This window comes from Rhinolophus sinicus, linkage group LG05 (genome assembly GCF_036562045.2).
Source record: "Rhinolophus sinicus isolate RSC01 linkage group LG05, ASM3656204v1, whole genome shotgun sequence".
Taxonomy (NCBI): domain Eukaryota; kingdom Metazoa; phylum Chordata; class Mammalia; order Chiroptera; family Rhinolophidae; genus Rhinolophus; species Rhinolophus sinicus.
In genome coordinates this window covers 666,711-680,000 of record NC_133755.1, presented here as the reverse complement: position 1 = coordinate 680,000, position 13,290 = coordinate 666,711, and the positions used below count along the sequence as shown (strand labels likewise).

The following is a 13,290-nucleotide window of genomic DNA, read 5'->3' as shown; positions in this document are numbered from 1 at the left end:
GGGTCTTTGGCGGGAGTTCTCAGCCCGCGAAATTGTTCCTCGGAGAGAGATACGGCTTCCCGTCCAGCGAGCGCGCACCGCCGGCCAGGAGGGCATCAGACGCCGGAGGCGGATGCGAAAGAGGTTTTCTGGATTCGGGTAATTTCGTTCTTCAGTGAGTCAGTGGAAAAAACTTGGACCCTGAAGCCATTTTTCACATCTGGCCAATGTCTGATGCTTGCACTGTGCTCTGCCTTCAGGTCTTAATAGCTTTTTAAGAAGAGCTGTGTTTGCAAGCATGAGTGTTGTGAACAAAAACGGATCCTCCACAGAACCGGAGTGTGGAACAGCCAGGGCAGCTTAGGCCAGGGGCATGATACTCACACTGTCATTTGCATAAACTTGCTCCTTTTGCTGTCCGGGGTTTCTGCAGTTTTGAGAGTGTCCTGCACTGACCATGCTTGCTTGGCACCCCATTCTGTGACACAGGCAGGGTGACTCCAAATGACCAAGTCCCGGTAGAACGAAGCAGATCACGGTGAAATGATCATACCTGTTTTACGTCTCTGCAAACTCAGTTCCGGGGAGGACGTGCCCATCGCTGCCCATGGGTACAGCGGGACTGGACAGACTGAGTCCTGGTGTGACAGGTTCTAGCTGGGGAGCATTGCTCAGGGGCTGGTCCCTTGGAGGGCACAAGCGGAGAGGCAGGGGGTGGGCGGGAGGTTTGGGGAGGAGACAGGCGGAAGGGGTGCAGGACGGAGATATGGGCAGTGAGGGGAGAGGAGGCCACTTCTGGGGATGGCCTGGTGATGTGGGCTCTGGGCCCCGTCCACCAGGTAGGATGCAGTCACGTTACAAATTCCACTTGTGCAGAAATATTTCATTCACTTTTCAGCTTTTCTCCCAAGTCTCTGCTCGTGATATGCTATTATTTTCTATTAAAATTTATTTGGTAGAAATTGGAGACTTAAAGTGGCCCCAAAGTGTGTGGGGCCATCCAACCATCACACCATCCCCCCCCCCCCAAGATGGTTGACTCCAGTTGCTGGAAAATTCTCCAACCTCCCTCCCTGCGAGTTTCAGGGTGTGTCGGAGCCAGACCTGACCCTGGACTGTTGCGATTCGAGGTTGGGCTTCAGAAAACAGTGGTGTAAGGCCACCTTGGGCTTGAGGTGTGGTGTGGCCCCGTCAGGCCAACTGGAAAGCGCAGCGTGTCCTGGCCACGGGGCGCCCGGCTGCCTGCTGCAGGGTCAGGTGTGAGTAGTCAGCTCAGCAGTCTGCACTTTGAACGTCACACTGTTTAGACTACGGTGAAGTTTGTCACCATGATAGTCAGGCTGGTGTGAAAACTGCCCTGCCTTCCTCTGTTTGTCGTCCCTCACTGGGGTCCTGGCCCTCTGCCCCCCACCCCACCCCCTTTCCTTGCAGTGAGGTCGTGGGAATGAGCTCTTCAAAACTGACACCCATCCCAGGGTGCAGCCCATTCCAAAGCCTCTGAGCTGTCCCAGACTGGCCATGTGACAGGAAACCCTGTTGCGGGAGGGGGCTGGGGTGTGGGCTGGGGTGGCCTGGAGACTGGCCCCAAAACAGTGGGGCCAGGGAGAGGTCCACCTGCCCTGGGGGCACTGCCTCCAGCCACATAGCTGTGTCAGCACTCCTCAGTTTTCTGGCCCCCACTGTGTGTTTGGACCACATCTGACTCCCGCCTCATGAAATACCCAGTGTGAGGGCTGCGGGCTTGGGTGCGTGGATGCTGGTCATCAGGCCCATGTCCACACAGTGTTCCTGCTTCGTCCCTGGAGACTGGCGCCTGGAATCCCAGCTTCCTTGCTCACCCGCCCCAAGCTGGGCTGTCAGGTGAACCTTATTTGGCAGCAGCTTTGCTTTGCACAGGTGAGCTGAGGTAGAAACGGTGTGAGCCCGGCGGGGCCGGCAGTGAGGGCACTGGCACAGTCCTCTAGCTCGCCTCGCGGCCCTGCCTCCCGGGGAAGCTGGTGTCTTCTCGGGGAGCACAGGCTCGGTACCCTGAAGGCAGCCCCCCGGCCCGCCCACCAGCTGTGCAGGACGCCCGTGCCACCAGGACAGCAGTCTGGGTCAACAGTTTAAGTCGGGGCCTTCGGCTTGAGAGAAACAAATTACCACTTTAACTGACTGTTGTAATGAGGTCGGAGGCTTTATTGTCACCAGAGCTCAATGACAGTTGAAAAGCACCGCAGGAATATTTAAAAAATATGGAGGTATCGGTACAGTAGCCCCCCTTTCTCCATGGTTTCGCTTTCCGTGGTTTCAGTTACCCAGGTCAGCCTCAGTCCGAAAATATTAAATGGAAAATTCCAGAAAGCAACAATTCCTAAGTTGTAAATTGCACGCCATTCTGAGCAGCGTGATGAAATCTCGCTCAGGCCCGCTGTGCCCCCCGGGACGTGAGTCAGCCCTCTGTCCAGCCCCTTGGCCAGTGGCTGCATGTGCCCCCGCCGGCCTCCAGCCCTGTCTTGTAGCAGCAACGGGGTCGTCACGCCTTCAGGTCACCCGGTTCCACTTAACACTGGCCCTGAATGTGATGTGACAGCTCTGCCGCCCAAGAGAAGCGGTAAAACGCCTCCTTTCAGTGAAAAGGTGCAAGAGAGCCCACGCGCCCACACCGTTACAGCTGCATCTCATTGTTAGTTACCGTCAGTCTCTTACTGTGCCTGGTTCATGAATTACACTGTGTCGTAGGGCTGTATGTCTAGGAGAAAGCATATACATGGTTTGGTACTGTCTGTGGTTTCTGGCACCCATGGGGGTCTTGGAACCCATCCCCGTGGGCCGGGGGGACGACTAATTTATCTTTACGAATATTTCTCCCACGGCTACGTGCCCAGTGGGGCGGTGTGGGCCATGAGCTCTAGACACCGGCGTGCTGGGCTCAGAGGACACCCCTCAGTGTTCCCAAGAAGCTGTGCGAGTCACGTCGTGGGCCACTCCACCAGGGACGGCCCTGTGCCGTCACAGCCGCCACTTGAACATTTGCACACTTATGTTTGAAAGTTTCCTGGGAAGATAGAGACTCAGGCACTCGCTGTCTGCGTCCGACGCCCTCCCTCCCTCCTCTGTGTCTTTAGTGGCAGAGGGAATAGTTGTACTGAGACACCTCCCTCCCTGGGACTCTGATTCGACGCAGCTCTGGCTCCATCGGGGGCCACATGCCACCATCAGGACATGGCTTCCTTCTCCACGCAGTTCTGTGACTCAGTTTCCCTACGTAGTGACGACTGGCAGCTTTGGCTTCCCTTTGGAGGCCACAGAGCAGCCGCAGCAACGTGAATGACTGGGTGCCCGGCACACGTGCTGGGCGTTGTGCGAATGGACCTGCGTGTCCTGTGTCCCCCACGCCCCTGGGGCCCCAGGTAGACCTGTTGTGGCTGGGGGCAGGCTGGGCCCCTTGCCTCAGGAAAACAGGGTGTGCTTCTTATAAGATGTGGGTGTTGGACAAGGCTGGCCACCACACCACACCCACTAGAGGTTCAACACCAAAAATGTCAACAAAGCCAGTGACACGTTCCCATCCCCAGAGCCGATCTCGTCATCAGTTTGGAAAGGAGGTAGACGCTGGCAGTTGCACACGCGCCATGCTGCTCCGTCGGCCAAGTGGGAGTGGGTTTCCTTCTGACTGGAGATGCCAGGCTCTTGACAACAAGAAACGGAAATAGATGCTGGTGGTGAACGTGCGGGCCCTGGGGGCCCCCGTCCACAGTCAGAGCCCAGGCCGGGGAGCGGACCCGGGTCCTCTGGCCTCCTATGGCTGTGTGGACGTGCAGACGCCCCTGTAGGGTCAGGCCACGATCTCCTCAACTTCACGTCCAGCTTTATTGTGCATTTTAACATGTTGCGTACGGATCACGAGAATCTTCACGAGGGATTTAAACCCCGCCGTACGCACCGTGTTAATCATGACACTTTGGGGGGGGTACCCCCAAACTGAGAATTACGTGAAAATACCCTTTTGGTGAATTCAGTTTGAAAGCAGTTCTGCGTTACTGACCGCCATGTTCATGGGTCACTTCAGACACGCTGGGTGTTCCTGGCGCTTCGTGTGGGCCGGTCCCTCGGACGGGGCCTGGCTGAGCGCCGCCGGTCCCACCTGCACTGCTCAGTGGGTTTGCTTCTTGGGTGTTTGAGATAACATTATTGAGCTCTATCTGAGGCATGATTACTGCTCACTACTACCATCCACAGCTTAAAATCCTTCTTAAGTCGATTTTGAAAAATAGAAATCATGCTTTTCGTCCCCTCATCCCTTGGCTTCTCTTCAGACGCCACAGATCCACACACCACACAGGCAAATACCAAGAGACATCTCAAAGGGTTACTCCTGTGATGTCACTCAGACGGCAGTAAGGTCAGTCAGACTGTGTCTCGTGGGTTAATTCTCAGGCTCCCCTTTTCCTGGCTGTGATGTGGGAGTGGTTCTTGTAATTTGTTGATTAGTTTATCCTGGAAACTGTTGCCTCTCTCCACTGTTTCCCAGCACCCTTAAGGGGTCGAGAAAAGGGAGAGTAACGCCCCCAGGATCTCACCCAGAGAGCTGCAGTGGAGAGACCGCCCTCTGTATGTCCCAGGGTCAGACGTGTTTCAGTGGCGTTTTGTTCGGGACTGAGCACCGAGAACAGTGCAGGTGTGGCCACACCCCTTGCCTGCTGCCCAGCTGCGCAGAGCTGAGCCCCACGCTATTGTGTGGGGGCCCGTGCAGCTCAAAGGTCCCTTGTGGGGCCAGCAGGTCTTGTTCTGCAGTGAGGTCTGAAGTAGAAGCTTAATCGTTGATTGTCCCTGTTCTTGACCTTTGCCTGGGTGAATTTTCTTTTAAGAAAAAAAAAAACCTCATTGAGGCATAATTAACAGTTGGCAAGGTTAACAGTTGGCAAGGTGCACACATTTGCTCTTGGGAAGTTTTGACATGTCTTGTGTGTGAAGCCGTGGTCACAGTCAGGGTAAGAGGGTCCCTCACTCCCAGAAGCCCCCTGCCTCCGCCTGGCTGGGGTTTGGCCTTTGTTCCCTTCCTGGAATGTCTTTGTCTGGTGTCTGCTCTCGGGATAAGCCGCACTCACGAAGGAGTTCAGCTGAGGAGCGAGTTTTGGGAGAGGGTACAGCTGGTTTTAGTTCCCCCAGGGGCCAGGGGCCCTACCCAGCGAAGACTCCCTGCTGGGGGCTGTCTTTGTGGGAAGAGATCCAACTACAACTTCACTTTGTCCAGTGAATCCGGCGGCTCTGGGGAGCCGTTTCCTCCTGAGTGATCGCTGCAGGGAGACTGCCCATGTCACCGAGTTGTCAGAATATCATGAAGTTGTTCCTCTCATCGTTGGTACCCGAGGCTGTGGTGACGTCACTTGTCTTGTTCCTGCTGTTGGAAAGCTGTGTCTTCGCTCTGACCTCATCTGTCTGCCCAGAGTCATCAGCTTTACTGATCTTTGCAAAGCCTGTGTCTGGATTCAGTGCCTTTTGTCTGTCCTCGCTCTGTTTTCTGTGTTGCTGGTTTCTGCTCTGGTCTCAGTCTTTCCTTTCCTCCCCCTTGGGTCCCGTTGGCTCTCCTGGTCATCCCCACATGGGCACCAGTCAGGACCGAGCTGAGCACGCAGACCCTGGGCTCGCTCTGTGTCCTGGGCTCCCGCGAGTTCTCGGGCCTCTTCTCTCCGGGCAGCGGCCTGGGCACTTGTGTGGCTACCTCGCTCATTTTCAGTCGCAGGGTTGTGTCCACAGCTGCCCATATACAGTCTGGTAAACCGCGGCTACGTGTGTCTTGCCAGCTTCTTCCTTGTGTCAGGCAGGAGGTGACTGATTCCATCTTGTTCAGAAGCAGAAGTCCCACCCACTTTTTTTTTTTTGGTAATTTTTGAAAATCTTTGAATTCTTTGGCAGCCAAGTGTGATAAAACGTGAGAAAGGATTAGAATAGAACGGTGACCTCTCACACGCCCAAGTCAGAGTAGAGGACAGTTAAGCCTCTTCACCCTGGCTCTCCATTTGCCTTTGGGGTGCTGCCAGGGGGATTTTCAGCTGCTGTCAGAAACATCCCAGGTCTCAGTGGACTTAAACAATGTGAGTTCCTGCCTGGCTCTTGGAATCCACAGCCGAGGCTCTGGGACAGGCAGCTGTTGCTGGAGGTTCTGCTGGTAGCCGCTCAGCTGGCCAGACCGGAGGCTGCCTGCTTTGCGGCTGACCTGTGGCACGGACGAGTTTGAGCCCTCCGTCTGCAGCCGCTTCATGGCTGCCTTCCACTAGCAAAGGCAGAGGACAGTCAGGACCCGCCCCAGTCGTCACCACCAGGCCCTATAGGAAAATGTTGGCTGAAGCTGTGGCTAGGGACCCAGGCTCTGGCCATCCTGTGGCTCTGCCACCCTCAGTCCCTGGCCAGCCAGGCTGTCACTGAAGAAGAAAGAGGGGGAAGGACAGGGGAAGGCTTGGAGCTCCAAGCCACCCAGAGGTCACGCGCCCCTGCTGCTGGCGGCGCTCAGGGGGCGCAGGGCACCTGCCCCGGCCTGGATGCTGGGGTTCTGGGTCCCCAGCCACAGCCTAGGTGTCCAGGGAGGTGTCCAGGATGGGAGGTGACATGTGAGTAGCCCACTGGCCACAGCCACGTCGTGCTGGCCTGCAGTGCATGACGCCCCTTCGTGGTTCATATCCTTTGCGTGCTCACCGCGTGTCTAAGCCAGGGCTCTGCGAGACGGCCCCTGTCCTCACTGTAGGAAGGACTTTACCCCCAACCCCGGCCTGCCTCCGGCAGCGCAGCTGTGGGCTCCAGATGCCACCATAGGAAATGCCATGTGCTTCCAACAGGAAGAATTTGGTTACTTGGGCATTGAAGGCCGTTTGTTTATCCTGCACAGGGAGTGGCCCAGTGTGGTGATCTGGGGACTGTCAGGCGGCCTCAGGGACCGTCACCCACAGTCGCTTCACAAAAGCCTTCCCTCCAAGGCACCTGGCAGGCCAGGGGTCCTGGGTCCTGTCGCTGCAGATGTGCAGGCTGAGGCTTGGGGGCGTGCTGTGGGGGACGGGAAGGAGAAAACCCAGGAGGAATCCTGTCCTGGGCTTGGATCACAGCTGCAGGGAACCAGGAATTGCCGTTTCTGGGATGTGTTTATGCTCCTGCCACCCGAGTGTCTGGAAAGGCCGCCCCAGAGTCTGCCCGCTGCCCGAGGATTCCCCCCCGTGTGCTTCCCGTGATTCCGACATGCAGAAGTGCGTGATCTCTGCAAGCCCCCACCCCCTGCAGGCGCTGGGGCTGTGTGGGTGCAGGGCTGTGGAAGCTCGCCCCCCACCTGCCCCGAGAGCTGCAGTGAGGGGCCTGGGAAACCTGCCCCCTTACCCACTTGATTGCATCATCCTGTTTGTTTCTCTTTTACAACTTTTAAAATATTTTTATGCAAGTTGTACATGTTCGTGGTAGAAAAATGAAAATGCAGCTAAACGCAGCAGAACAAACTACATTCTTATAGAGGAAACTGTTGACATGTGGTCAGATACACACATACACACAGTTCTACGTGTGCTGTGTGCTCAGAAATGCTAGTATGTCTGAATATCCACCTATATCTACATCCATCAGTCTGTCATCTATCACCGCTCGTCTGTCTGTGTCTGTAGCTATCTATATCCACCTCTACTCTGTATCTACGAGTATCTGTCTGTCGTCTGCCTGCCTGTGTATGCACATCGATCTCAGAAAATGGGTCATGAGTGATGTCCTGTGCTGTAGTACACGTTGCACGTTTTAAAGTCTGATGACACTGTGGCCCTGTGTCTGCATCAGTTAGAATTCTGTACCATCATTGTTAACGGCCACGTGATACATTTTTTAGAGTTGCAAATGTATTTAACTAAATTCTTATTATGGGTCATTTCCTAGTTTGCACTTTTCTGCTACTGTGCGTGCCTCCCAAATGCCAGGGGTGTATTTCTTGGATGACTCGAGGGCAACTTATGTGACCTGCACTTACAGCCATAGTGGGATGCCTCACACTTAGGGGTCTGCCCCAAGCCTAACCAAGGGCTGAGGAAGCAGCCTGGGGCCTGCGGCATGCTGGGTGTGGCATCCTGGCCCTGTGCTCTCCTGACATGTACCCTGTGCAAGGTTACGTCACCGCCAAGCCTCGGTTTCCCCTCTGGAGGAGCATCTCAAGGGCTAATGAAGGGTATGTATGTAAGCCGCCGCACCCAGAGCCTAGCACACTGGGAGCTGCTGTTTTGTAACCACGATCTGGATTTTTTGAATCACGCTGATTAAAATGTGGGCTTGCAGAGGAGTCCAGACGGGGGAATGGCAGGAAAGGCCTCGCGGGAGGGCTGCGTGGGCTGTTTCTCCTGGTGGAGAGCAGCTGTGCGTGCACAGGGCGTGGCTGCTCCGCTATTTTGTGCACTGACTATAGTTGAAGCAGATACTGCTGATGCAAACAGGAAATACCATTGGGCAGAATTGTCAATGCATCTGGGAATCGCAGCTTTCCTTAACAGACCAAACCCAAATGTTTAAGAAGCGTCTGGTTTTCTTTGTGTGGGCAGCACCTGTGAAGTGCAGGGACGGGACCCAGGAAATGCTCCAGAATTCTGCTTTTCTTTCTCTTCCCAACTTTCCTAAAATGCCATCTGACATAGATTGAATGTTAATTGTTTGCTAAGAATTAAGGACAATAGAAACGAAACTCAGTTATTCTAAATAAACGTAAGGCTGACGTTGGCAGTCACGGGAAGAGTTTGTCTTTCCCATGATTGGAGCTTGTAGATGCGTATTTCTCTTTCTGTGGAGTAAAACAGCACTGTCACAGCTCTCAGGCAGGACCTCTCTTTACTCGGAAATGCTGTGGAAGGAAACATGAGAGTGGACATATGTGAGCGCGTGTGTTTGTTTCACCAGTGGAACAAGGGCTGTGGTTTATCTGACGTTCTTTCTAAATTTGTGCTGTTTGTCCTGATCACGGCTTCCTTTACGGAAAGGGAACCTAGATTAGGCTTGTCGCTTCCTGGACTGAAACAATATTTCTAAAAGTCTGTAACCATCTGAGCAATACTTTAACTTTTAAAAATAGCAATTAGAGTGGATACAGTTGGTCATCATTGTTAACTTATTCAGACATGTAGCATGTTTGTACTGGCAACAGGAGGCTAAATATTAACCTTGAGCATTTGTTTTCTTGTGCATGTCTTTTTGTTGTATAATTTTTTTTAGGTTAGTGCATGTGTCACCCCATCTATCCATCCATCCAGCCTTGGATCACATAACTACCCACCCATCCACCATCCACCCACCCACCCACCCACCTGTCTGTCCATTTATTCATCTATCCATCCATCCTTCCATCCTTCCATCCTTCCATAACCCCCCCATCTGTCCATCCACCATCCCCCCCCCCCTGCACCTTCCCACCTACTCCTTGGGCCTTCCATCTGCCCACCTGTCACGTCTCTCTCCCAGCCCCATTACTGGACTCCTGGTTAAGTGTCCAGCACTGGGCTGGACACCCAGACCTTGCTGCTGGGGTGCTCACTGTCCAGGAGGGGCCAGGCCGTCCCATCATAGCCAGGTGCCTGTGTCTCTACAGCCGGCTGCTTCCTGCCGTCCTCAGGGTGGGAGCGGGACTGGCAGCCCAGCTAGAGGGCTGGAGAAAAGGAGATGCTGGAGATGCACCCGGTCATTACAGGGGCCTCTCGTTTTCTGTCTGGACAGGACTGCAAGACCACAAGAACTCTGAAAGTCCCTGCAAAGACAGAGACCATGCAGCTGCCCAGCGAATGGGCTGTGGGCACGGCAGGTGAGGCAGGAACAAGGGGCCACCTGGGGGGCTTTCAGGAGGGATGGCTCTGCTTTTATTCTCTTTGGGGCTCGTCTTATAATTCCTCCCTCAGAAGCCTTTCCTGATGGGTCAGCCCAGACACGTCCGCTTTGTGTCTGCTGTCTGGCCTAGCTCTCCTGGCATCGGATCTTTTCTGATTGGCGGAAACATCTCTTTTACCTTTGAGAACAGTTCTCGATTGATAGTTAAGTTGGGCTGCACTTGTCTTCCTGAAAACATCAGTTGTGTGTATGTAGGAAGTCGCTGGCCAGAGGTGCTCCAGCCTTTTGGGAAGACGTGGCATCTGTGGCCTCCATTCTATGACCCATTTCTTCGGGAGGTGATTAAACACAATCAGCCTGATTGAAGCCTTTAGAAAAACGAGCCCAAATCAATCTTGCAGTGGCTTCTGCTTGGCTTGTGCTGCAGTGTGACTCTGGCTGCCTGGGGCTGTCCTGGGTGTGTGCCCGGTGGCATTTATCCGTTCGTTTTGCGGAACTTCAAGAGCCCGTCTGGCCCCTCTGCAACCTGTTCGGTTGTAACGTTTTCGGTGCCGAGCTGGGTACATCCCAACCTGCCTGGGCTCTGCCAGGCTCTTCGACGTGTCACCGTTGGCTGGGTCACAGTACGCAGACCCCTGGTCACATATTATTCTGGACGTTTCTGCAAAGGTGTTTCTAGATGAGACCAACATTTACGTCAGTAGCCTTTGAGTAAAGCAGATGCCTCCCTGCTCCCCCAGTGTGGGTGGGCGCCGTCCAATCGGTCGAAGGGCTTAGGACCTGAAGACGGACCTCCCCCCGCAGGAAGAATTCTGCCTCCAGGTCCTGGGACTCGGACAGAAGGGACTCAGGAGTGTCCCGTCTGCAGCCCACCCTACAGACACAAGCCGGTCCTTAAAGGAAATCCTTTTCTCGCTCTCCACCCCCTGCCCTCCTCTCCACTCCTGGGTCTGTTTCTTGGGGAACCCTGGCTGATACAGGTTTCCTGTTGATTGACACGTGACCCTGACCCACCCAGTCACAGCGGGCTGGACCTGGGCCGTTGTGCTGGCCAGTTACTCCTGGGCAGGCTTGACCCAGACAGGTCTCTCTGAGGAACTGGAACTAGAGGTTACGGGGACAAACAGCAAGCAGTGGGAGCTGAAAGCCACAGGCAGGAGGAGGCTCAGAGAAGCTCCAGAGGGGCCAGGAAAGCCCTGTGGGGGGCGCCGAGTTCCCCGCACTGGAGGGGCAGAGGGCAGCTGGAGCGTGGACACCCGGGGAAGGCACGTGTGGCCCTGGACTGATGCAGAGAGGGGTCAGGGTCTGCAGCTGTCTCCGCTCCTGCTCAGGAATGCAAGTTGTTGAATGAGTTTTATTCCCTGAGCCCCAAATAGTCCAGAAAGTCACTTGATTACTTTATTTTAAAACATAAAAGAAAAGCACCTTTTACTTACTGTGTAAGTGAGATCATTCATTTAAGAAGACCTTGAAATCACATTGAGGAAAAGAAAACCCGTGAACCCCAAAGCCCATAATCCGTGGGGCACAGAAACTCCTGCCATGTCACCTGTGCCGTTTTGGTTACTAAGTGGCTTCCACGTGGGGCCACCACACACTCCTCACCCCGACCCCCTCCCGGTGCTGCTCCTCTGTGTGTCCCTGGAGCTGAGCCCACAGCCAGCGAGGAGCGATTAGCGGGGCCTGTGTCACTGTCCCCCTGCCATCCCGTGGCCATCAGCATTGATCGTCACATCATGCTGAGCGCCTGCTTCCAGAAGAAATGAGTCGTGGCTGTGCCCCCAGCCCTCCAGGTGGCAAGCAGGGCCGATGGGCGGCTCCGGCCATACTGGATGCCCTCTGTGGGCGCCTCCCTTCACGCGACACACCCCCTCCGTACAGGGCTGCACTCCACCTGACTCAGGTTTCACCAGCCTGGAGAGGTGGAGGGTCCGTGTAAGAACACGTGTGCTGTGGGGAGGGAGCTTTGACCGACTCAGAATCTGCCCAAGTCGACCCCACTGTGGGGCATTGTCGGAGGGTTCACTCTGCACCCCACAGCCCCCTGCTTTGGGCGGGACCTGCTATTGCCTGGGTGGCCCCTTCATGCACCCTCTGTGCTCACCCTGCTACTGTGGGCTTGGGGCCCCGGGGAACAAACGTGAGCTCTCTTGGCTGGGAACGAGGTGGTGTGAAGAAAGACGCACAGTGAGAGGACGTAACTCCATCCTGGCGCCCAGGCCTCCACAGTCTGCAAAGTGTTCATGGACGGAAATGTGGCGACTTTGTCTGGGCTTGGAAGGTTGATTTGAATTGATTTGTCAAGTGTGGGAGAGCTACCGGCTACGTAGCTGTGGGAACCATACAGTCAAGGTCACAGAGAGCAAGCCGTCCGTCCAGCGCTAGGCTGCTTGTAGGATGTTCAGGGTGCGAGTTCAGGGACCCTGGAGATGGACGTGGGCCGTCACGCGCAGGCTGCAGACCTGAGGCTGCAGGAGGGCGCCCTGAGCGCTGTGAGTGGAGAAACGGGTGGCTTTGGGGCTGGGACTTAGTGCAGACAGAAGGTGCCCTGGCTGCGGCTGACCTTCAGTGGGTGATGACTCACCAGCACCGCCTGGGAGCCATGTGTGCAGAGGGACAGGGCCAGGGTCTGCTCGGCCTGGAAGGTGACAGACGAGTTGCAGAAGGGCATGTGGTTTTCACCGTCGGCGGATCCATGGTGTGAATCGACGGGTGAGCTCATGAATGAGCAGCCGGTATTGGCCTTGACTGTTGATGTTGTGTATTAAAGCTGGTAACTAGGTCTTTTCCACTGTAAACAAGAGGGACATGTTACTTTCCACTAAATATTTGTTGTTTTCAGTTTTATTTTTCATTTCATCCATATTTAGTAGGTATCTAAAAGATAAGAACGCCCTCAAAAAATAACCACAATATTGCATGTAAAAATTTAACATGTTAACATAATCTGATATCTCGTCAATGTCTCACCTTCCCCAGTCCTCCTGTGTGTGTGTGTGTGTGTGTGTGTGTGTGCACGCGTGTGTGCCCGGACGTGTGTGTGCCCAGACGTGTGTGTGCACGGGCGCTTGTGGGACCTACAGATGGTTGGTTTGAGCCAGGATCCATCTGCACAGGGCATTTAGCTGACTCATTACATAGCTTTTCAAAATCTGCAGTTCTCTCATTTTATTTAATTGGTTAGAAAGGATAGCAGGTCACGTGTCCTGCAGGGTTTCCCATGCTTTGAGTTTGGTGCCATCCGCTGTGTGTGATGCGACTCTGTACCCCTCTGTTCCTGGTTGTGACATCCAGGCGAGGGTCTGCCTCGTAAGTGGTGCCCTGCGCTCCGTGGATCGTTAGGGACGTGGCCTCCGTTCTTCCGCATTTGGTGACGTTCTTGTTTGTGGCTCTTTGCTTTCCACTCCCTGATATGTGCACCAGCCCTTCGGCAAACACCTCCCGGCACTGCTGGTCGCTTGCCCTGCCAGTCCAGTGTGATCCTGTGATGCTTTTGCAGGAGGC

The 13,290-nt window shown here is 54.8% G+C and overlaps 1 protein-coding gene across 3 annotated transcripts in view; it reads left to right on the top strand.

The window, feature by feature from the left end:
- PXDN (peroxidasin) overlaps positions 1-13,290 on the top strand; it is a 67,119-nt gene that overhangs the window by 1,473 nt on the left and 52,356 nt on the right. The window contains exon 1 of one of the 3 annotated variants that reach the window (XM_019752024.2): positions 9,690-9,763. The exons of the other annotated variants lie outside the window; for them this stretch is intronic. Within the exon in view, the coding sequence (XP_019607583.2) occupies positions 9,744-9,763 (20 nt within the window). The 5' untranslated portion in view covers positions 9,690-9,743. Of the gene's footprint in view, positions 1-9,689; positions 9,764-13,290 lie in introns of those variants that run through there. 3 annotated transcript variants of the gene reach the window in all.